Raw genomic sequence first — 23,551 nt, 5'->3', positions numbered from 1 at the left:
TTGGATGCAGGAGGAAACTTAGTGCAGTTGAGGAGAAGGCAGAGGTGCTTCACAGCTTCTTTGCCTCAGTCTTTATTGGGAACCTGGCTTGTCCTCAGCTCACCTGTCCTCCTGTGGTGGGAGATGTTGTAAGGGAGCAGAATGGTCCCTCTGTTCTCCAGGAGGAGGCAGTCAGAGAACTGCTGAGCTGCTTGGATATCCATAAATCTGTGGGCCCAGATGAGATCCATCCCAGGGTGATGAGGGAGGCAGCAGATGGGCCTGAGAAATTGCTCTCTGTTATTTACCAACAGTCCTGGCTGACTGGTGAGGTTCCAGATGACTGGAAGCTGGCCAGTGTAAGCTGGCACATTCACAGGAAGGGTGGGAAGGAGGATCCTGGTAATTATAGGCCAGATAACCAGACCTCAGTACCCACTCAGGTCATGCAGCAGACCCAGCCAGTGTGGGTTTAGGAGGAGTAAAGGTAGTTGGTGGTGTTGGACCAGCCTGGTCTCCTTTTATGCCCAGCTGAGCCGCCTGGTGGATGCAGGCAAGGCTGTGCATGTTGTCTGTTTGCACTTCAGCAAGGCCTTGGACACTGTCTCCCCCAGCACACTCCTGGAAAAGCTGGCAGCCCACGGCTGGGACAGGAGCGCTCTGTGCTGGGTTCAGAACTGCCTGCATGGCCGGGCCCAGAGCGTGGTGCTGAAGGTGCTGCATGCAGCTGGCAGCCAGGCACCAGGGCTGTTCCTCAGGGCTCTGTGCTGGGGCCAGCTCTGTTCACTGTTTTCATTGGTGACATGGATGAGGGGACTGAGTCTTTCATCAGGAAATTTGCAGATGACACTAAGCTGGGAGCGTGGGTGGACCTGTTGGAATGTAGGGGGGCTCTGCAGAGAGACCTGGAATGGTTGGATGGATGGGCAGAGTCCCAGAGGATGAAGCTGAATAAGTGCAAGTGCCGAGTGCTGCATTTTGGCCACCAGAACCCCCTGCAACGCTCTAGGCTGGGGACGGTGTGGCTGGACACTGCCCAGGGCAGAGGGGGGACTATCCCCTTCCAGTCTGTACTCCCCCAGCCCCAGACTCCTTTCTCTGGACTGGGGCCCAGGGGTTTTGATGGGGGGCGGGTGGAGTTGGGGGCAAGCAGAGGGCCTCAGGTCACTCTGCTACGTGAACAGAAAAAATGCCAGACAAACAATTGGCCCCTCCCATCCTGCCCAACCCACCCGCCCTCGCTCTCTCGTCCCGAGGCCCATTCCCGTCCTCAAGACCCTCTCCTCTGGAGGGGGCCCTTCCTAACCCCCCCACCCCGGGAGCTCCCTTCTCTAAGGAGGGAGCCCCAACCCCTCCGGGGATACCCCAGTGCGATGTGGGCAAAGCCAGAGCCCCGGCGGTGCCGGGCGCTGTTTGAACTGCAGGGGGACACCGGCCGAGCGGGGCTGTCCCCGGGTGGGGCTTCCAGGGAGGGCGGGGGGCGCCGGGTTCGGCCCTCTGGGCTTTATTCTCCGGCACCCCGAGCCCCGCGGCTGCGGGGGAAGGAAGGAGAGGGGAGGAGGGAGGATGGGAACGGGGGCAGACGGGGTGGTCGGGGTGGGTGAGTCAAGGACAGAGGGCGGGTGGGGCTGTTGGGGTGTGCAGGGCAGCAGGGAGAGGGCGTGGGGGGGAAGGAAGGGTGGAAGGAGGAACGGGAGGAGAGAGAAGTAGGGTAGGGTTGGGGTGTGTAGGGGGATAGGGAGAGGGGGTGAGGAAGGGAGGGGAGAATGGAGAGACACAGAAGAAGAGAAGTACAGAAGAGAAGAGGTATAAAGAATAAAAAGGGTAGAGGACAAGAGGTATAGAAAGAGCGATATAGACCCCGGCCCGGCCATAGCATACCGCTCCTGGCACCCAGGGGCAAATGGCTCTGCGGGGCACTGCCCGGGGATTAAATCCCCTCGGTCCCGCCCCGCGCAGCCGCTCTGGGGCCTCTCGCACCTGTGCAGGTCCCGCCCGTCACACCTGACCGGCCCCGCCCCACCCCGCCCGTAAATCCCGGCGGATCCGCGCCCGCTCCGCGTTCTGCCCTGGATGCTCATCCCGGGGTGCGGCGGCACCGCCGCTCGGAGCGCTGCGCGGAGCCCCGGGCCGGGGGCTGCTCCCGGCGCTGCGCCGAGCCCAAGGCGCTGAGGTGGGGCCGGAACCGGGATCTGGGCCTGGGGATTCGGCTCCTGCTCCTGCCGGTGTCTGCTGCGGCTGCCGGGCAGAGGCGCTTCTCCCCCGGCGGGCGGGCTGTGGGTCCCGGGGCCGCAGGATCGCGGCGGGGCTGGGGCTGGCCCAGAGCCGCTCCGGGACGGGCGCTGGCGCCGAGCCGGGCGCTGCCGCTCCTGCTGCGGCTGCAGCCGCCCGGGGCTGGGCTCCCGCCGGGCTCCGCGCACGGTCCCGCTGCGGCCGCGGGGCTGTGCCGGGGCCGGGCCCGCCAGGCGGGCGGCGCTTCCCGGAGCAGCCGCTGGATCCCGGCTGGAAGCGGGCGGGGCCCGGGAATCGCCGCCGGGCCGGGAGGAGTCGCTCCGGGACAGCCGCAGGGCCGAGGCCGGAGCTGCTGCTCCCGCTGCTCCCGGGCCCGCTGTGGGACTGCGGCCCTGTCAGGGCCCATTCCTGCTCTGCCCGCTCATCCCACACCTGCCAGCTGACACCTGACGCTCTCCTTCCTCTCCCCCACTTTTTCCACAGCTCCTGCTCTCCGATGAACAAACCTCGAGCTTTGAAAAGCCGCTGAAAACTGTTTCTCCTTTATTTCCAGAGCACAGCAGATGGGTGGTTGTAAAGAGCCAAGAGGATCATCACGTGAGATGATGAGCAGTGACTGCTCCAGCTGGGCACAGAACACAGAATCTTGGCCTTCTCAGCACCCTGCTCCAGGCACCTGAGCCACTCTCAGGGTCATGAAGAAGGTCCTGCCTGTGATGGGAATGGCTGCTGCCAGCAAGGGAACTCCTCTACAAGTGCTGCTCCTTCTGTTCTGCTGATGCTGCTTTACACAGCAACCCCTGCAGTGGCTGGAGAGCAGAACTGGCTGGCAACTCCCACGACAGCACCAAACTCTTACCATGACCCTGATTTTCCTGCCCTTTCCAGGATTTCCCCAGCAGCTGTAAATTGACTCTCACAGTGTCCCTTGGCAGGGAGAAATGAGCCAGACAGGCCCTGAGGGTTCCCTTGTTCCATGGCCAAAGTTCCTCTGGAGGGTGGCAGGGAGCATTTCCTGCAGGTGAGCGTTGCCAGGCCAAAATGATGGTGGCTGCTGAGGCCGGGGCTGCTTTTGTGGCCCAGAGGCCTCGGTGTCTCCTGCTCACTGCCAGCAGTGTTCCCTGGTGTTTCTGTGTGTCCCAGCTGGCTGGGAAGGCAGGCTGGGAGGAGGCCAGAAGGCCCCACAAGGCCACCAGCCCGTCTTGTCCTTGGGCCGTGCAGGGAGGAGCTGTGGCTGCAGTGTCCTGCCCGTGGCACGCAGTGTGCCAGGCACACGTCCCAGGGACGGGCACTGGGGGCTCAGACAGCGCTGGCACAGACACGGCTGAAGGGCTGCCCGCAGCTCCTGGGCCAGGGCTGCTCTCAGCAGGCACCTGGAGATGCTTCAGCCCGGACAGAGGCCACCACCAGCCCAAAAGCAGCCCAAGGAACAGCTGGCACTGCCTGGCCATGGCAGCTCGGGCTGTTTGCAGAGGGGCTCAGACAGCAATTCCCGCTTCCCACCTCCCACAGCTCCCCCACAGCTGCCACGTGTGTCCTGGCCACCCCAAATCCCCTCCCTTGCAGCCTGAGGGCATCATCCATCAGCAGCAGAAAAGCCAAGGCCATCTTCCCTCACAGAAATGAAATCCCGAGCAATAGCCCTTGGAGAGGCCTGAAAATGAAAGGTTCAGGTGGGATGAAGTTTTGTTTGGGTGAAGTTTGGAGTTTTTCAGGGAGCCCGCTGGAAGTACAGAAGTGATGGGAAGCTTTTGCAGGTGGGTCCCCCTGGAGGTGTGCTGAAGGCAGGGATGTGCATCCCTTTGCTGAGGGAAAAGAACTTGCAGAGGCCACTGCGGAGGCTGTGAAAGGAGCTGAGCTTCTGCAGGGAGAGCTGTCCTCCTGTGGGCACAGGAGCTGCCTCAGCAGGGGCGGGGAGCACCTCCGGCCACCGCCTGCTCCTGCTTTGAAATCTCAAAGGGAGCCCGAGCTCGAGGGGTGAAATCAGCTGAATTCCAGACACCTCTGTCAAGTGACCCCAGGGACATCAGTGGGGCTGGGGGATGAGGGTTTGAAAGAGCAGAATCTTTGAAATATGAACCTGTCCTTGTCCCGATGCTGCTGAGCTTCCGTGGAAGCTCTGCCGGTTCCTGACACAGCTGGCATTCCAGTGGCAGCTCTGCATGGGAATATCCACGCTCCAAGCCTTTCCCCAAGGGCCAGAGAATAACAATGGCAGGGAGTGAAGGAGCCTTGTGCAGGGGTTGTTTAGAAATGGAGTGTGTTAAACCAGGTTCCTTTCAAAGCCATTGAAAAGCCATGACAGTGAAATTCAGGCACTGCAATTCCTTTGGGAAATGTCCATTTAGGGCAGATCCACCCTGCCAGAAGCTGTTTATCTGATGGTCAGTACAGGCTGGGATCAGTGCAGGGCCATCCCCTCAAGAAATGCATGAGCCAAACCCAGCACCCAGAGGCAAAGAGAGGAGTTGAGCTTAGAGAGCTGCACAGATGAAATCCCAGGGATGTGCCTGGAGCATGGCCCTCCCCAGCAGCTTTTCTTACAGTTCCATTTTAAAAAAGGTAAAAGGTGGTGCTCAGTGCTTTGGGATGTGGCTGTAACTGTGGAGGGGATGAGCTCCCTTAGTGGAAGTCAGGCAGTGGAGTGCCACGAGCCTGCAGCCAGATTGCTTCTCCTTCATCTTAAATTCAGGGTTGTTTTATTTTTTTAAATACTCTTAGAGATGCTACGAGTGAAAGAAAAGAAGTAGACTGGAGCAGCACTGGCACAGGAATTGATATTTTACTCTTCTTCTTTTCTTTAAAAATGTATGTAGATAAGATGAGCTAATTTTTACCTCTGTGGTTTGAGGGAAAAACTCTTTTTTTCCTTTCTTGGAAGACATATGCAAGTCCTGAGACTCTGGGCCAATGTTCACTTCATTTTTCTTACATTTTTATAATTAAACAGACTTATGAGATTGACAAGAAAGAGACAACTCAGGAGCTCGCTAGGCTGCAGCCTCCAAACTCTTTGGGTGATGCCAAGAGCAGTAGGGTATGAAGACTGTTTTCCAGTGAGAGATTAATCCAGAATAACATGGTCACGGACAGAAAAGTCACTTCTGATGAGCCACTTGTCATTTCCTGAAGTGCACGAGATGGTGAGATGGAGGTTTAGAAATCCTAACTCATCTTTATAGTAAATCTAAAAGTATACACTGTATTTTAAGATCTATTTTAAATAGTGTTCAGAAAAATACATGTAGAAGCCACTTAGTAAGTATTGAGTACTGTGCCTCTTACCCTTTTACATATTTTAAGGTAATACCAGCATAAAGGGCCCCCCAGTAATAAAAAGAAAGATTAAGCTAAACACAACAGAATGACAAAGCTGAGAATTCCGAGAAAGAAAAAACCACAAACTCTTAGCCAACAAAAACGAACTTCTTACCTTAAAAAGGTGCCAAAAAGACCAAAGCACACACAGAAAAAGAAAAAAGATAAAGAGTTCACTGAAAAAACCTCAGTTTCTTTCACCTTCTAGACACCCTCAGAGACCCCCACAACAAACTAAGCGTGCCCAGAAGGGCACAAAGTTTGTTAGCATCCAAAGCAAAGACAGGCGAGGCCAAAGAATAAACGTGTGTGCAGCGGATTGTGCAGTGCCCTGCAGATGTCAGAGCTCCGAGAAGAACAAAGCAGGCGAGCTCTCTGCTGAGCTGCGTCTCTCCAGTGCAGCTCCTCCCCGCATGTGGGCGCCCATTGCACACTCAGCGCTCGCACAGCTCTCCTCAGCCGTGGAGCTCTTCCCGCCCCGCTCCGCTCGGCGGCCACGCAGGGACCCCTCAGTGCGGCTGTGGGCAGCGGGCGGGGCGGGACTCCCCGGGAGCTGCCCGGGGGGGACTCCTCACTCGCGGCTCGGCGCGGGGACAGCGGCACCTGCGGGCTCACGGCGGGCAGGAGGTGTTGGAAGGGAGGGACACGCTGGGACAGGGCCCCGGGGACATGCGGGAGAGACGCCCCAGGCGCGGGGCTGCGCCCGGCGGGCTTCGCTCGCACGGCCCCGCCGGGGAGCAGCAGCCAACAAACAGATCCCGGCTGGGGGCGGGCCACAACCAATGAAAGACATTCCCTGATCAGAAATACAACTGCTGGAGGCCTTGGGGCAAGCCGAAAAAACCCCTAAAAATCTTAATAAACTCTAATGATATAATTATAAAATCCCGACTTTATTAATTATTAATTGTTATAGACAGATGGTATAAAGTTGGCTTTTCAAAATATTCAAATAAATACTGTATGTATAATGTGGGAAGATTTTATTGTATTTTCTTCTATTATTAACAGTATTTAGAAATGTAATGAATGTATATTTCCTTTTTTTGAGTGGGAAAGATTTCTTTGTAACCAGTCAAACCAGTTGACCAAACTGAATCAAACCCCCACCAGAAGGTAGATGGGGAATCCTCCTGCATTCCTGAATTAACCAAATGAAGTTTACTGACCAAAAGCTACAAGAAGCAATGATTGAACCTCTCTTATAAGTATCTCATCCAAGTGAAGAGGACCAAAGCACCAGGAGAAGAATTTATGAAACCTATGCTATCAGACAACATGGAGACACTTGCAGATAGATCTACCACATAAAATGACTGGAGGAGATGAAACTGAACAAAGAAATTCACATTCAAAAGAAATGTTTGAATCATGTATGTGGATTTATAAATATGGAACAGGCTGATATTTTTAAGGAAGGAGCCTTTTTGATACTGTGTGTCCTTGACAGGACGCCAAGTCACCCGGCCGTATAATAATTCCTATATTCTGTTTCCTAATCCTCTTTTTTTTTTTTTTTTTTTTTTTTTTTTTTTTTTTTTTTTTAATTCTAAATTTTTCTAGGAAACTTAACCTCGTTTTTCACAAGCCTCTTCCTCTCCTTTTTGCTCTGCACCACTTGCTCCCTCCTCCTCTTCCTGCCAGCTCGCAGCAAAGACATTTCACCCACTGGCACCACCTGCCTCCTCTCCCTCGGCCTCGTTTTGCCCACTTGCAACTCCTGGAGCCGCCTGCCCGCCGAGCCGGACCCGCCGTGGGGCCGGGAAATGCTGCAGTGAATTCTGGCAGGGATTCTTGGGCTGGGCTGGGCATGGCCAGGTGCCCGGTGCCAGCAGAACCGCTCTGTCCCCCTGCTCCTCACCCTGGGCAGGGAACAGAACACATCAGGAAAGGCTCAAGGGTCTCCATAAAGGCAGTGAGAGATCTCTCACCCATCATGGGCATTACAGGCCTGGACTGGGGAAATTCATTGAAATCATCAGAAAACAAATCACAGCAAGGGAATGAGAAGTTGGCCAGATCCTAAAGACACACATTCCCCATTCTTCTCTCCTTCCTGCACTTCACTTTATCCCTAATTCTTTCTCTCTCTCCTCCCCACACAGTGCACAGAGGGATGGGGCTATTTTGGTTTGAAGGACAGGTGTCTGCTAAGGAAGGCAGGAGCCTCCCTTGCAGTGGAAAATATCAAATCCTTCTCTCCAAATGATTCTAATTTGGCAATGAAGTGGTTCTCAGGCAAAGATATGAGAAGAGCAATAACAGTTCTTTACTAGGACGTAGCACAAAGCGGACAGACAGCCCCGAGGGCGGCATGAACAACAAACGGAGCCCAAACCCAGCCCCAGGCGCTCTCGGCCGCAGGCACTTTCCCCTTGGCTGCAGTTCCCGCACCGCCGGCAGGGGCGCTGGTGGCTGCCCTTGGAGCTGGGGCTGTCACGGGGACAATGCCCTCCCTGCAGGCAGCACCGGGGCCAGGAGGGATTGCGGAGACTTTTCCTTTGGACACCCAGCCCGGCCTTGGCAGTGGCGAGGAGCAGGCACGGAGGTGACCCTGAGAGTGAGGGCAAGGCACAGGCTGCAGCTGAGCAAGGACAGCCTGTGCCGGGCTGAGAGGTGAAGCTGGGACTGCCCAGCGTGGAGAAGGTCCTTTCCCCAGCCCCTGTCACAGGGGAGCTTGGGCCTTGCTGCACAGATACGGCCGCTCATTGGAGCAGCTCTGACTCACAAATTTATCGTCAGCCAGGTACACACACTCGGAATCGCCAAGGACATGAACCCTGCAAGGAGGAGCAGAGGCAGCGCTGGTTCCCAGGGGACACCTTGTGGCCCTGTCCCCCCAGGCCCTGCCCAGCTCCCCGGCACTCACCAGGAGCTGAAGTTGCTGCCGTCCCCCCAGTGCAGGCGCTGGCCCCGTCTGCGCAGCCCGAGCCAGTAATCGACGTTCCCGCGGAGGCGGAAGAGCAAACCCTGCCCAGGAGAGAGGAGTGGGAGCTGCCCCGGCCCCTCGGGGGGACACGTGCCCGGGGCTCCCCCCGCACGCCGGGGCTCCTTCCCTGCAGGGCCCCGGCACAGGGCTGAAACCCCAGCCCTACCAGCACCCAGCCCGGCCCAGGAGCACCCCCAGGCTCCCCTCACTCACCCCACAGCGCCCACAGCCCCTCACTCACCAGGTCCTCATCCTTGACAATGGCCAGGGAGGCCCCGAGCTCGGAGCACCGTTCCTGACCCTGCTCCCAGGTGCTGGAATCCCTGGAGAAGTAGTAGCAGAGCCCATTGTAGCCAACCCAGCCAGAGGGACAGGCCAGAACCAAGAGCGGAGTTGCAGGTGTGACTGGAAGCTGTGGGGCTGCAGGGGCAAGAGGAGAAGCTCTGAGGATTCCCCTGTGCAGGGAGCAGGGAGCCCGCTCTGCCCCGAGGGGCTGGGCCCAGCCTGCTGCCCCTCCCTTACCTGACTGCACAGCCAAGGCCACCGCCAAAGCCAGCACCAGCAACACGAGCACAACCAGCACCAACACGGGCACGGCACGGCACCTGAACCGCTTGCCTGGAGCAGGAAAGAGCTGCTGGCTGCCACAACCAGAGCCGGCCCTGCAATGTGCTCACCCAATGGCCAGGGAGCACAGGAGGGAGCCCTCAGCCAGTGTGCAACACACTCAGCTGGCAGCCAGGGAGCCAAGAGCCTGGACACAGGGGCAGGGACACAGGGGTGGGGACAGCCAGGGACACAGGGGTGGGGACAGCCAGGGACACAGGGGTGGGGACAGGTTGCAGCAGGAGAACTGCACAGGCTTGGGGGCAGCTGGGGCTTTTGGTTCCAACCACTGATGGGCAGGAGCAGAACATGAGGACTCCACACATCAGGAAATAACCACACACCTGCCAGCCCTGTCCTTGGGAGGTGACACTGTGCGCTCCCTGGAGGCCACAGGGTTGGCCCTGCACTCACCTGGGAAGCTTCTGAGGATCCTGTGTACATTCCTGCCGTGGGTACGCAGGGGCTCTCTCACACTCCCATCACGGCTGCAGAATCCACTCTCCACATCTTCATTTCCTGCACGTTTACAAGTGGCATCCCCCTGCTCATGACAAGTGGCTTCTCGCACCCCAGGCAAGTGTGGAACCCCAGCTGCTGGTGCCTCCTGGAGATGCAGGAGCTCCTTCACAACTCCATGACGGGAGCAAAATTCACTCTCCTGCAGCTCACAGCCGGCATCTCTCTGCTGGGAACAAACAGCCCCTTGCTCCGGAGACATCAGGAGTGCTGAAAAAGCCTTTCGGAGGTCGGCCTCGGGAACAGCTTCACACCCGCGCTGGTGGCACACTGAAAGGGACATGAGGAGAGGTCACTGCCCGGGGCCGCACGGCCGGGAAGTGTCCCGGGCACGGAGCAGCCCCTGTGTCCCAACGAGAGCAGCCGGGATGAGCCATCGCTGCTGCGGCACCGCCTCGTCCCCAGCGAGCCGGGCAAGGAGGAGAGCGCGGGCAGCCGCTCCCTCCGCCATCTCAGCGCCGGGGGGACAAGGGAGAACCCGGCACAGGGAACTCACCAGAACCGACCCTTGGCCCTGCGCTAGCAGCGAGTCCCGAGCCGGGCACAACAGGGCGTGGGTCCCCCTGTGCTGGGGCAATCTCCGAGCTCCGCCGCCACGCCGATCGCACACGCGGGCGGCCCAGAAGTTCCCCGGTCCCGGTCCCTGCTCCCCTGAGCCGTTCCTCTCCCGCCGCTGTTCAAAGCCGCTGTGAAGGCGGATCGTTTTTCGGATTCACCAAGCAGCGACGGGCGGGACACCCCCGGCTGCCGATGCCGGCAGAGCGGACGCTCCTCCCCGCTTCGTCCGCGCTTTTGGAGCCTTTTTCGTATCGCGCTTTTTTCGGGTGGGGAGCCGCCAGGGCCCAGGTCCTCAGCTTGGCCATTTGCAGTTCAGGCAGACGCAATGAACCCCAATTTTCGGCGGTTTCCACCACCTTCTATAGCCACCTTTCTTTACCTGAAAGGATTTAACAGTTCTTCCCTTCTTCCCACAGAGCTCTAAAGCAAAATGCCCGCCTGCCCCATGGCCATCCCCGCCGCCTTCCACCGCTCCAGCCTTGTCCCGCTTTCTCTCCCCTCCACTTTGCACCACTTGCTCCCTCCTCCTCTCCCTGCCAGCTCGCAGCAAAGACATTTCACCCACTGGCACCACCTGCCTCCTCTCCCTCGGCCCCGTTTTGCCCACTTGCAACTCCTGGAGCCGCCTGCCCGCCGAGCCGGACCCGCCGTGGGGCCGGGAAATGCTGCAGTGAATTCTGGCAGGGATTCTTGGGCTGGGCTGGGCATGGCCAGGTGCCCGGTGCCAGCAGAACCGCTCTGTCCCTCTGCTCCTGCCCCTGGGCAGGGAATCAGAACACATCAGGAAAGGCTCGAGGATTTGGAAAAGAGAGAGAGATCTTTCACCGGTTACTGGAATAAGAGACACAATTGGAGGGCATTATTGACTTTATTATCAAAAAAATCAGAGCAAGATTATGAGAGTTAAACCAGCAGAGGTTCCATCCAAGGAACCAGGACTTTGTCCTCGGCCTCTGGCAGCTGCCCCAGGGGGATAAAGGATCCCCCGGGCCCCCCAGCAGCGGCTCTGCCCCCACAATGGGGATGTGTCCAGAGCCCCCGCTCCGGCCCGGCCTTGCAGGGCCAGCGTGGAGCAGGCGCTGAGCTGCTCCATGGAGCTTCCAGCCCCTCTGGGATCCGTCGGGGCACGACCCAGGCAGTGCTGGGCGTCCGTGGGCGCTCGGTGCCTGTGGGCGTTTGCAATCCCCACGGAGAAATGGAGCCCAAACCGGCAGCGCCAGCACAGCTTCAGCGCTCTTCTGCCATTTCTTAAGGAATTAAATCAAGGGTAAACTCTCCCTTTGTGCCATTTCACTGCCCTGAATCAAGGGGAAAATGGAGGTTCCATCTGGATTTCGATCCTTAAATGATGCATATGGAGGGTCTCCCCTCATTTTAAGCCCGAATAAAAAGAGAATCAAGGGGGATTTCCCCTCAATTTAGCCTCCTAAGACTGAGGAGAAATGCAGTTTCCCTCTTCAATTTCCCTCAAGAAAGACCATTCTGGGGGCTTTTGGACATCTTTTCCGTCTCTGAAGCTCCCTTGAAATGGAGGGTCCCCCTCGATGGAACTCTTCTAATGGCACATGAAGAGGTTCCTCTCAAGGGAAGAAGCCCTTTCAAACCAGGGACAGCGGTGTGTGCCCTCAGTTTGAACCTTAAAGTGATGAAAATGGGGCTCTTTCCCTCAATTCAAACCCATGGAGCAGCACCATAAAGGTATTCTCCTTCGATTTCAACATGAAAGTAATGGAAATCAGTGATTGCCTGCAAAGCGAGACACCCAAATTACGGAAAAAGTTGTTTTCCTTCAGGTGAGACCCTTCAAATCAGAGGTGAATCCTACCCAGTTGAAACACGATTATGGAAAGGCTTTCCCCTCTCAATTTAAGTGTCTTTTCTTCTTGTAACATCCGCTTTTTGGAGGGGAAGGACTGAGGCGAGGAGCACTGAGGAGATGTGGGAATTATTAAAGGTAAGAAGGCTTTTAGAAATCTATGAAAGCAGGCTCCAGAAATAGAAAGAGCAGAAGAATTTAGAATTAGCTGCAACTGCAAAGTTTGAAAGTAGGAAAAGTTACATTAGTACAGCAAGTGAGGACATAAAACAATAATCTGAGTCTTAGGTTGGGCTAGGATAGATCTTAGGACTGCAGAAAAAGACGTTTTGCAAGATAGTAGAAACTTTTAAGCTTCTAATGGGAATTTTTTTATTTTTAATAGAGAGTACACAAGCCAGCACTGTTTGAAGCAGGTACAGGTATGATTTCCGTGACTGGCCAGGACAATTGTCTGTAAGCTTTAGCAATATGTTATTGCCTGGAAGACTTCTAAGATGCTCAGTACCAAAGAAATCTTTGGCTGCTGCTGGCAGACGTGCCCTGTTGCCCTCCTTCAATTGTGTAAAACCCTGTGATGACACCGATGCCGCGGTAAAGGTTGCAAGCCCCAGATAAATCAGTCGGTCTCTCTTGGAAGAAAAGAGCTGCTCCCTCTCCCCGTGGGCTTTGAACGGAGTCAGGTGAGAACAGGGGGGACTTTCAGATGGGACATCTCTTGTCCGCAGACGAATGGGACGTTTTTAACAGGCTTGAGACACTTTTAAAAGATAATTCTCATACTGATATTCAGAAACATGAACTGAAAAACTTGGTGACTTGGGTGAACACAAACTTTCAATCTCTAGACCCAAAGTCTGCTTGGACTTACAATTTCTGGGACCTGGTGAACTGGAAATTGTGTAATGTTATTTCTCTTATCAGAGATGCGTCTGTTGCAAAATTATTCTCTGTGTGCCGAGCACTGCTAGAAATTTTTAACCAGATGGAATCCGCGGTTCCTCCCGGCTTCAAGACCGGACACGCGGCCCCTCCCGGGCCCCGAATCGACTTTGCGGCTGCCCCTGCGAGTCCCTCCGCTCCTCACAACGACTTTGCGTCTCCTTCGGGCCCTTGCAATGATTCCGTGGTTTTTTCCGGCATCCCAGAGCGGGTTTCCAAATCCCCCCGCTTCCCCTGGCGCCTCCACGGCCCCCCGGCTCCTCAGAGCGTCCCTGCCGCCTTCCCTGGGTCCCCGCCAGCGTTCCCCGTATCGGTTCACTCCGTCCCTGGGCTCAGCCCCTCAGCCGGGCCCGGCTCCCCCTCTGGCTTTTCGGGTCCCGCCTCCGTTTCGCCGGGCTCGGACCTTTCCGCGCCGCTGCGCAATGCCCGCATCGCTTTGCGGAGCCCGGCCGGACTTTGGCAGCTGCCCCAGCGCGGGGCCGGATCCCTCCAGCACCCGTGACAGGCTTTGTTCCCGTGCGCAGCCTTCGGTCTTTTCCTCACACCCTTCCCCGGTTTGCTCTGCCTTGCCGAACCTCTCAGATGCCGCAGCCCCGCCCGTGCAGCCAAATCAGCCCTGCCCGGGGAAAGCCCCAGGCCCGCTGCCCAGCCTGTCCCGCCCGCTGTGTCATCCCCGCCGCTGCTCCCTGCGCGTCCCCAGCCCTTTCAGCAGCCCCGCTGCCGCCGTGCCCCGCAGCCACAGCCCCGCGGTTCCCCGCCAGCAGCGGCACCCACGCGGGTTCTGGCAGCCCGGGCACCCTGGCAGCCCCTCCCGGGGCTGGGCCATGGCACAGCCTCCCCCCGCCTCCTCCGCCACAGCAGCGCCTTGGAACGCCCCGGCTCCCGGCCGCTGTCCCCCGGCTCCAGGACCGGGTGGCAGCGGAGCGGCTCCCGCTCCCGGAGCGGCTGGCTCCGCTCAACGCTGCCGAAATACAAATCCTTGCGCTGCTGCGCCTCCCACGGACTGCGGAAGAGTTTCTACTGTTAACAAAATGGGAATTCTCAGACTTTTCCTAATTCTGGGCTCGGCCAAACAGCCCAAGGGCTCCAGCCTGAAGCCGCCCCCCGAGCGCCTCAGGCTGCGGTCACAGCACAGACGCAGACACAGACACAGCCAATGCTCACAGCACGGGTGCCGCCCGCTGCTCCCGGCTCAGGAGAAGCTGAGACAGTCCAGGCATTTTCTGCACAAACACCAGACACTGCAAATCACTCCGCTGCTGCTCCTGCCTCACCTAATTCTGGTCTCACAAACTGCACACACAATTCTGATTTGTTCCGCTCCAAACCAGAGGCTTCCTCGGTTTCCGAAAAAGCGGGGAACCCTCCAGGGACCAGTTCAGAAACGAATACACCACGCTTAACTGATTGGTCTGATGGCAATCGAAATCTTAGACAAGATAAGGATTCTGGTTCTTCAAACAACAAATTCCTGGCTATGCCTGTAAGATATGGTAGGAATAATCGAAATCTTGAATATGAAACCACATCCCACCATGATATTAAAGAACTTAGACAAGCAGCAAAGGATAGTGGGCTGACTTCTCCTTATTTAATAATGGTGGTGAAAAGTATTTTTAGTTCCTATGAGCTTGTTCTAGCAGATTGTCACAACGTGGCTTCCATGATTTTAACCAGCTGGCAGTACATGCTAAGGGACATGGAGTGGAGATAGCATCTCAACGAGTTAACTAAAAAGAGTGGATCCACTGCTGTTTCTAAATTCTCAAGTATTTTTTAGGATTCCAGAAAAAGATACCTGAACTTCGTTGACAGCCTCCTATGAACTGCTAGTCTTGTGATTCCTTCCAGGTATCATCTCTGCACTGAAACTCCAGAGAAAACGAGATTCTGTACGGTTTGATTAAATCTTGTCCTAGATCTTATTTGTTTACTTTATACAAATGTACCAGTTTGCAGTGTTTGAAGTGTTTTACGCCTATTATTGTTGAGAGCCTTGTTTTAAAATATGTTCAGGGACATCCCTCTAGTTCAGAGCCTGGGTCCTGGCCACGCCCTGACTCTCCCTAGGCGGGAGATTTACCAACAGACCCAGGTGTTTTCTGCATCAGAACAATGTTCGAGTCACTTTTGACTTGACAATTGGACGTCATCAATATGAGAGCTGGACTCAGTTTTAAACTAACCTTGGAGAACCATGATCTGGAGAGGATTCATCCAATTCCTAACTAATTTAAGGTGAAGATTCAGCTGTTCAGACCCTGGATGATGGTACAAAATTTTAGACAGACACTGTAAATTATCTACTTTTAGATGTGTTATTAATGACTTGTGTTATTTAACTTATCCTTACTGCATTTAAGTTTCTTGTTTTATTGCATATGCTGTTTTGTTTTAAGGTTGAAAAACAAAACGGGGGGAGTTGGCTCCTCAAGACGCCTGTCAGATGCATTGTATGTTCTTAATTTTTTGAACTGCTCCTTGGTAGTTTCTAATTCCCCAGCTGTGAGTCCCTTCAGCAGTAATCTGCACCTACAGCCCCGGCAGAAAGCCCCGATGCTGAAGCTGAACCGAAGTGGATTGCAGAGAAGAGCGCCAGGCCGTGTCCCACACGAGAACGCCCTGACGGCTCCGTGAGCAGAGCAGCAGGCACGCAGACGTGAGCCAGGCACAGCCTGCGGGTCACGCCTGACATCCCCTGTGCACCCTGCAACCTGCAAACCCAACTTAATGTCCGTGACAGATGTGGGAATTGCTGGTTTTGGAGAGCCCTTTGGGCAAAAGTGTGGTCTCCATTGTGTTATAGAGTCCAAAGCAGTGCATTTCCTCGTTGGCTGCTAGAAGGGGAAATGACCTCTTCTAATACAATCCCTCAGTCCCCAGGTAAGGCTGGAAGGAACAGGAGCTGGAAGAGTTAACAGCTCAGCTCAGAGGAGGGGATGGATCACGGCTGGATGATTTGTTCCAAGGATGGAACGCTGCCCGTTGGTTGAAGGAGCTGTGCAGAGCAGGTTTGGAGGTGTTGGTTATTTCAGGGGTGGGACTGGAAGTGGCACCTTGTACACTCCGGTGTGCTCGAACGAGCAGAGGCACCAAGGAAGTTCTTGTTGTTCAAGGGGAGGCGTGGAAAGGGGAATCACAGGAAGGTCTCCAAATCTTACACAGTAAGTGGATGCAAGTACAGACACAGATGAAGGTTTTGAATTCAGACCTTGGAAAGGACAAGACTTATCAGAACAACAAACAGCAACTACTGCTGGATTTGACATAAACTCCTTGGATTAGACCGGATCTTTTACAGCATTAATTGCTGTGTTCTACAACTGCAGTGCTTAAGGGAAGCAAGAAAAGTGCCTTAGATGACCAAAGAGAAATATGTATTACAGTAGAATGATGTAACATAAGGTAGAAAATAAGCAACAAAGTCAAGAAAATTTGTTTCCAGTTAAAGCAAGAGGGGGAGCTGTGGGAAACACTAAAACTAAAAAGGATTTTAAGAAGCTGGAAAAGCAGTCCTCAGACAGAAAAAGCTGAGAACTCAGAATTTGCTGCAATTGAAGAATTTGAAACTAGAGAAGATACAGTAGTAGAAAAAAAAAGGACATGGGAAACAAAGGTTGAGTTTCTAGGTTTGGCATGAATAAATCTTAACACTGCAGAAATAGATGCCTCACAAAATACTGGAAGGTCTTCAGCTTAATAAAAGTATTGTGTATTGTCAATAGAAAGGCACACAAGCGAGCATTGTGTGAAGCAGGTGTACGTGTGCTATAATCGATTGCCTAAAACAACTCTCTGTAAGCTTTAGCAGTGTAGTATCGGCTGAAAAGTGTTTAAGATGCTGAGTGACAAACAAATGAGCGGCTGCCGCTGGCAGGCTGCGTGCTGCTGCTTTTCCTCAATGGTCTCAGCCCCTGTAATGAGCCTGATGCTCCATTAAAGATCGAGAACAGCTCCCCCGGCAGTCCCGTCCTGTCCCCGCCTTCGCCAGCACAAGAGAATCCCGTGAGGGAGCTGGGAGGGACAGTGGGAGCAGCGGGAGTGAACAAGAAGGAGCACGGGCAGGGATTTTAGGAGCCCTGGGAAGGAATAGTGCTCCCAGTTCCTTCCCAGAGCTCTCAGCATCCCTGCCGGTGCTTGGCAGTAAGAGGGATACTGGGAGGGAGCTGGGAGGGAACTCCTCGCCACTCTCCGAGGTGCAGCAGCCCCGGGTGTGACCAGTGAGGAGGGGGAAGTGTCCCCAGTCCCTCCTAGTGCCTCCACAAAAGAGGCCTACGAGAAGAGAAGAGATTTTAATTGAGGGGGGGGAGATTTTTTTCTTACTGTTTCCACTGGGGAGGATCCTCCTTCCTGTACGATTTGAAGGGTTTCAGCAGAAGGAAAACACACCTTTTTTATAATTCTGGGTGTCTCATTTGGCGGGTAATAACTGCATCCCATTAGTTTCATGTTTAAATGGAAAGAGAATACCTTGATCATGCTCTACAATGGGTTGGAATTGAGGGAAAGAGCCCCATTTTCGTCATCATAAGGTTCAAACTGAGGGCAAACACCGCTGTCCCTGGTTTGAAAGGGCTTCCCTTGAGAGGAACCTCTTCATGTGCCATCAGAAGAGTTCCATCGAGTGTGGAATTTCATTTTATGGAAATGGTTTGCTCTTGTTCACCCCTGGAAAATGTATGGTTTATCCCAAGTCTGTACCCTCCCTGCAGTATCGTGTATCTGTAACTCTATTGGCTGGAGAATGTTACCGCGCCCACCTTGAACCTCTGTGATAAGAATGCTAAGGCAAGGGGTCTCGCCCTCTTTGCCCCTCTTCCCCTGGAGGCCTCCGGACGCTCCCCTTCCCTCTCCTCCCTTCCCCCTCTCCCCTTCCCTTCCCCCACTCCCGCAGGACCCTGCTCCCTGCCTGGAGGGAGACTCAGAATAAACCCTCATCTCATCAGCACCCCACCGGCGTCTGAGTCTCTTTGCCTGCCAGCACGGGAACAACCAATACCCCAAGGACCCGGGGGTCGCTAGGGCGACCCCCCCCCGGGGACCCCACAAAATTTAATCTACAACAATCGAGGAAGACCCTCCCTTTCAAAGGAGCTTCAGAGACATAAAAGATGTCCAAAAGCCCCAAGAATGGTCTTTCTCGAGGTAAATTAAGAAGGAAAGTGCATATCCCCTCAATTTAGGAGGCTTAATTAAAGAAAATCCTCGACACACTTTTTATACGGGCTTAAATTTGGAGGAGACCCTCCTTATGCATCATGTAGGGATCTAAATCAAGAGGTAACCTCAGTTTCCCCATTTATTTAAGGGTTGGAATATTAAGATATTGGAAAAGAACGGTGAAGCGGCGCTGTGCCTTCCGTGGCAGCTCCGGAGGAGGGGCCGGGCGGGGCATCCGACACCTCCCAAAACCCGCTCCGCCCGCACACCCACATCGGCTTGGAATTGCAGCGGCAGGAGCCAAAGCCGGAGTGTCCGTCCGGGAGCGGCGAGAGGGCAGAGCTCGGAGATTGCTCCAGCACAGGCGAGAGCCGCGCTCAGTTCTGCCCAAGATGTCTCCGGAGCAAGGGGCCGTAGGTTAGAAGCAGAGATGCCGGCTGTGAGCTGGAGGAGAGTGAATTGTGCTCCCTTCATGGAGTTGTGAAGGAGCTCCTGCATCTCCAGGAGGGACCAGCAGCTGGGGTTCCACACTTGCCTGGGGTGCAAGAAACCACTTGTCATGAGCAGGGGGATGCCACTTGTGAGTGTGCAGGGAGTGAAGCTGTGGAGAATGGATTGTGCAGCAGTGATGGGAGTGTGAGGGAGCCCCTGGGTCCCCAGGGCACAGTAGCATCCTGCAATGCACACAGAAGGATCCTCAGAAGATTCCTGGGTGAGTGCAGGGCCAACCCTGTGGCCTGTAGGGAGGGGACAGTGTCACCTCCCAACGACAGGGCTGGCAGATGTGGGGCTCTTTCCCCATGTCTGGAAGAGTCCTCATGTTCTGGTCCTGCCCATCAGTGGCTGGAACCAAGAGCCTCAGCTGCCCTAAAGCCTGTGCAGTTCTCCTGCTGCAGCCTGTCCCCACCCCTGTGTCCCTGGCTGTCCCCACCCTTCTGTCCCTGGCTGTCCCCACCCCTGTGTCCCTGGCTGTCCCCACAGCTTCGTCCCTCTTCTCCTCCCCCCTGGACTGGGAACAGAAGACATCAGGAAAGGCTCGAAGGTCTCCATAAAGGCTGTGAGAGATCTCTCACCCAGTACAGGCACAGCAGGCCCAGATGGGGGAAATTCACTGAATTCATCAGAAAATATTCAGAGCTTGGAAATGAGAAGTAGGCCAGATAATAAAGATGCAGCTTCCCCACTCTGTTCTCTCCTTCATGGGCTCCTCTTCATCCTCCATTCCCTCTCTCCCTCCTCCCCACACAGTGCCACAGAGGGATTGGGCTGTTTTTGTTGGAAAGACAGGTGTGTGCTAAGGAAGGCAGGAGCCTCCCTTGCAATGGAAAATGTCAAATCCTTCCCTCCAAATGATTCTCATTTTAAAATGAAGTGGTTCTCAGGCAAAGATATGAGAAGAGCAATAACAGTTCTTTACTAGGACGTAGCACAAAGCGGACAGACAACCCCGAGGGCGGCATTAACAACAAACAGAGCCCAAACCCAGCCCCAGGCGCTCTCGGCCGCAGGCACTTTCCCCTTGGCTGCAGTTCCCGCACCGCCGGCAGGGGCGCTGGTGGCTGCCCTTGGAGCTGGGGGTGTCACGGGGGCAATGCCCTCCCTGCAGGCAGCACCGGGGCCAGGAGGGATTGCGGAGACTTTTCCTTTGGACACCCAGCCCGGCCTTGGCAGTGGCGAGGAACAGGCACGGAGGTGACCCTGAGAGTGAGGGCAAGGCACAGGCTGCAGCTGAGCAAGGACAGCCTGTGCCGGGCTGAGAGGTGAACCTGGGACTGCCCAGCGTGGAGAAGGTCCTTTCTGCAGCTCCTGTCACAGGGGAGCTTGGGCCTTGCTGCACAGATACGGCCGCTCATTGGAGCAGCTCTGACTCACAAATTTATTGTCAGCCAGGAACACACACTCGGAATTGCCGAGGACATGAACCCTGCAAGGAGGAACAGAGCCAGCGCTGGTTCCCAGGGAAACACGTTGTGGCCCTGTCCCCCCAGGCCCTGCCCGGCTCCCCGGCACTCACCAGGAGCTGAAGTTGCTGCCGTCCCCCCAGTGCAGGCGCTGGCCCCGTCTGCGCAGCCCGAGCCAGTAATCGACGTTCCCGCGGAGGCGGAAGAGCAAACCCTGCCCAGGAGAGAGGAGTGGGAGCTGCCCCGGCCCCTCGGGGGGACACGTGCCCGGGGCTCCCCCCGCACGCCGGGGCTCCTTCCCTGCATGGCCCCGGCACAGGGCTGCACGCCCAGCCCTACCAGCACCCAGCCCGGCCCAGGAGCACCCCCAGGCTCCCCTCACACACCCCACAGGGCCCACAGCCCCTCACTCACCAGGTCCTCATCCTTGACAATGGCCAGGGAGGCCCCGAGCTCAGAGCACCGTTCCTGACCCTGCTCCCAGGTGCTGTAATCCTTGGAGAAGTAGTAGCAGAGCCCATTGGAGCCAACCCAGCCAGAGGGACAGGCCAGAACCAAGAGCGGAGTTGCAGGTGTGACTGGAAGCTGTGGGGCTGCAGGGGCAAGAGGAGAAGCTCTGAGGATTCCCCTGTGCAGGGAGCAGGGAGCCCGCTCTGCCCCGAGGGGCTGGGCCCAGCCTGCTGCCCCTCCCTTACCTGACTGCACAGCCAAGGCCACCGCCAAAGCCAGCACCAGCAACACGAGCACAACCAGCACCAACACGGGCACGGGATGAGATGTGAACCACTTGCCTGGAGCAGGAAAGAGCTGCTGGCTGCCACAACCAGAGCCGGCCCTGCAATGTGCTCACCCAATGGCCAGGGAGCACAGGAGGGAGCCCTGAGCCAGTGTGAAACACGCTCAGCTGGCAGCCAGGGAGCCAAGAGCCTGGACACAGGGGTGGGGACAGCCAGGGACACAGGGGTTGGGACAGGCTGCAGCAGGAGAACTGCACAGGCTTGGGGGCAGCTGGGGCTGTTGGGTCCAGTCACTGATGAGCAGGAGCAGAATATGAGGACTCCACACATCAGGAAATAGCCACACACCTGCCAGCCCTGTCCTGGGGAGGTGACACTGCCCCCTCCCTACAGGCCACAGGGTTGGCCCTGCACTCACCCAGGAATCTTCTGAGGATCCTTCTGTGTACATTACTGCCCTGGGTATGCAGGGGCTCCCTCACACTCCCATCACGGCTGCAGAATCCATTCTCCACATCTCCACTCACTGCTCGCTCACAAGTGGCATCCCCCTGCTCATGAGAAGTGTCATCTTGCACTCCAGGCAAGTGTGGAACCCCAGCTGCTGGTCCCTCCTGGAGATGCAGGAGCTCCTTCACAACTCCATGATGGGAGCACAATTCACTCTCCTCCAGCTCACAGCCGGCATCTCTCTGCTGGGAACAAACAGCCCCTTGCTCCAGAGACATCAGGAGTGCTGAAAAAGCCTTTCGGAGATCGGCCTCGGGAACAGCTTCACACCCGCGCTGGTGGCACACTGAAAGGGACATGAGGAGAGGTCACTGCTGGTGCTGGCCCTGCGGGACACCGAGGCTCAGCAAGGCGCTGCCAGGTCAGCGCCGCCCTGGCCCCGCTCCGCGGACGCTGCGGCAGCACCTGCGGAGACAAGCGCGGCCTCCGGGAGCTCTCCGGTGCCCGCAGCCGCGGCCCCTGGGGCTCTGCAGCCGCTGCAGCCCAGCTCCGTGCCGGGACAGGCGGGGACAGCGCCTGCGAGCTGCCGGAGGCGGGCACAGGACAGCTGCGGCTCGGAGTCCGCCTGCCGAGGGCAAGAAGCAGCAGCCCCGGGGTGCTCAGGATTGTCCCCCGCATTCCCTGCGAGAGGGAGAGGAGAGCGCTCCTGTCGCGAAAAACCGCGCTAAGAAAAAAGGCCCCAAGCCGGAGAAGCTTTTGAAGAACCGCAACTCCAGGGAAGGTGCTTGTGGGCGTCTCAACAGTGAATTATGTCAGGGATTCTTGGTTTAGGCTGTGCAAACCGCTCCGCCCCTTTGCTCCTCCCTCTCGGCAAGCAACTGAACAGATCAGCTGGAGGATCGGGAAAAGGACAGGCCCCGTCTGAGGTGCCCGGGAGCTGAGGCACAGACGGAGCTCCCCTGAACGGCACCGATCGGGGTGCCCGGGAGTGGATGAAGTGACGGATCCGGGCACGGAGGAGAGCGCGGGCAGCCGCTCCCTCCGCGATCTCAGCCCCGGAGGGACACGGGGGAACCCGGCACAAGGAACTCACCAGACCCCTCACAGTTCACCGCGGTCCCGTCTGTCAGCCAGAAGCCCCGAGCTGGGGCACAAAGGACTCTGAGAAGCACGGCCGAGCTCCGGACACGAGGCTGTTTCGGCTCCCGCCACTGCTGGTTTAAAGCCAATGTGTGGGAAGGGAGGATTTTTGGCCTTTCTGTCCAATCAGCGCGCGGTAAAGCAGCGAGGGGCGGGGCTTGGCCCGCGGCCCGGGACCGGTTTGACACAATTGGAAACCGCTCCAGGGCCGGTACCGATCGCGGTGCCCCGGGAGCAGCGGAACCGACGGAGCCTCACCCTGCGGCACCGATTGGAGTGCTCCGAGAGCTGAGGCACTGACCGAGACCCCCCCCGCCGCACCGATCGGGATGCCCCGGGGGCTCAGGCACCGATGGAGCAGCTCTGAGGCACCGATCGGGGCGCCCGGGGAGGCGAGGCAGCGACGGAGCCCCCCCTGTACGGCACCGATCCGGGTGCCCCGGGAGCTGAGGAAGAGACAGAGCCCCCCCGCCCCCGATGGTACCTGCAGTGAGGGGATTGCCCTCATTACACAACAAGCTCAAAGGGGAAATTCAAACTGCCCTGGGCTCTTGGAAATCTTCACGAATGGGTCGGAAGGTGAGACTTGTGGAGTGTCCTTAGATGAGGAAGAAGAACAACTGACATGTGCTGAGGAGGAATCCCACTTTTGGCATTGGGTACCTGACCATGAAGAATGCTCTGACTGACTGACACAAAGGATGTGACTGTCCTCCTGTGGGAGGAATCCCAGGCTGGAGCAGGACAAGGATTTGTCTCCCTGAGGGAGAAGCAGGGACGTGATGTGACTGTGATTCCCATCCTTTTGTGTTGCTTTGTGGGGAAGAATGAGGGAGGAAATTTGGGATAAAGTGAAGCCCAGGAATGAGAGAGCAGAGTGGGGAAGGTGTATCTTTAGGATCTGGTGTACTTCTCATTCACTTGCTGTGATTTGTTTGACAATAAATTCAATTAAAATTAATTTCCCCCATCCCAGCCTGTTATGCCCATGATCGCTGACAGATCTCTCGCTGCCTTTATGGAGACCATCGAGCCTTTCCTGATGTGTTCTGTTCCCTGCCCAGGGGCAGGAGCAGAGGGACAGAGCGGTTCTGCTGGCACCGGGCACCTGGCCATGCCCAGCCCAGCCCAAGAATCCCTGCCAGAATTCACTGCAGCATTTCCCGGCCCCACGGCGGGTCCGGCTCCGCGGGCAGGCGGCTCCAGGAGTTGCAAGTGGGCAAAACGGGGCCGAGGGAGAGGAGGCAGGTGGTGCCAGTGGGTG

At 56.5% G+C, this 23,551-nt stretch overlaps 2 protein-coding genes and 1 long non-coding RNA gene across 5 annotated transcripts in view; 1 reads left to right on the top strand and 2 right to left on the bottom strand.

Annotated features, from left to right (window-relative positions):
- Nucleotides 1-1,976: 1,976 nt before the first annotated feature.
- LOC134554999 (uncharacterized) overlaps nucleotides 1,977-23,551 on the top strand; it is a 26,608-nt gene continuing 5,033 nt past the window's right edge. The window contains exons 1-2 of the long non-coding RNA XR_010081359.1: nucleotides 1,977-2,152; nucleotides 2,765-3,232. This is a non-coding gene — a long non-coding RNA (uncharacterized LOC134554999). The remainder of the gene's footprint in view (nucleotides 2,153-2,764; nucleotides 3,233-23,551) is intronic.
- On the bottom strand, nucleotides 7,695-10,059 carry LOC134554984 (early activation antigen CD69-like). Of its 2 annotated transcripts, none has more exons than XM_063406223.1 (5): nucleotides 9,479-10,059; nucleotides 8,981-9,120; nucleotides 8,700-8,878; nucleotides 8,399-8,499; nucleotides 7,695-8,309 (listed from the first exon to the last, which is right to left on the bottom strand). In XM_063406223.1, exons 1-5 carry the CDS (start codon nucleotides 9,864-9,866, stop codon nucleotides 8,254-8,256), a joined length of 864 nt encoding a protein of 287 aa, XP_063262293.1. In that variant the 5' UTR covers nucleotides 9,867-10,059; the 3' UTR covers nucleotides 7,695-8,253. The 2 variants fall into 2 exon arrangements, with proteins under 2 accessions (XP_063262293.1, XP_063262292.1); XM_063406222.1 differs by having other exon boundaries at nucleotides 7,714-8,309; nucleotides 8,981-9,076.
- Nucleotides 19,451-23,551, bottom strand: part of LOC134554975 (early activation antigen CD69-like) — a 20,584-nt gene continuing 16,483 nt past the window's right edge. For both annotated transcript variants that reach the window (XM_063406197.1, XM_063406195.1), the window contains exons 4-6: nucleotides 20,375-20,553; nucleotides 20,074-20,174; nucleotides 19,451-19,983 (exon numbers count right to left, since the gene is read on the bottom strand). In XM_063406197.1, the coding sequence (XP_063262267.1) occupies nucleotides 19,869-19,983; nucleotides 20,074-20,174; nucleotides 20,375-20,553 (395 nt within the window). In that variant the 3' untranslated portion in view covers nucleotides 19,451-19,868. The remainder of the gene's footprint in view (nucleotides 19,984-20,073; nucleotides 20,175-20,374; nucleotides 20,554-23,551) is intronic.

This window comes from Prinia subflava, chromosome 9 (genome assembly GCF_021018805.1).
Source record: "Prinia subflava isolate CZ2003 ecotype Zambia chromosome 9, Cam_Psub_1.2, whole genome shotgun sequence".
Classification (NCBI taxonomy): Eukaryota; Metazoa; Chordata; class Aves; order Passeriformes; family Cisticolidae; genus Prinia; species Prinia subflava.
This window is presented reverse-complemented; position numbering and strand designations above follow the sequence as displayed.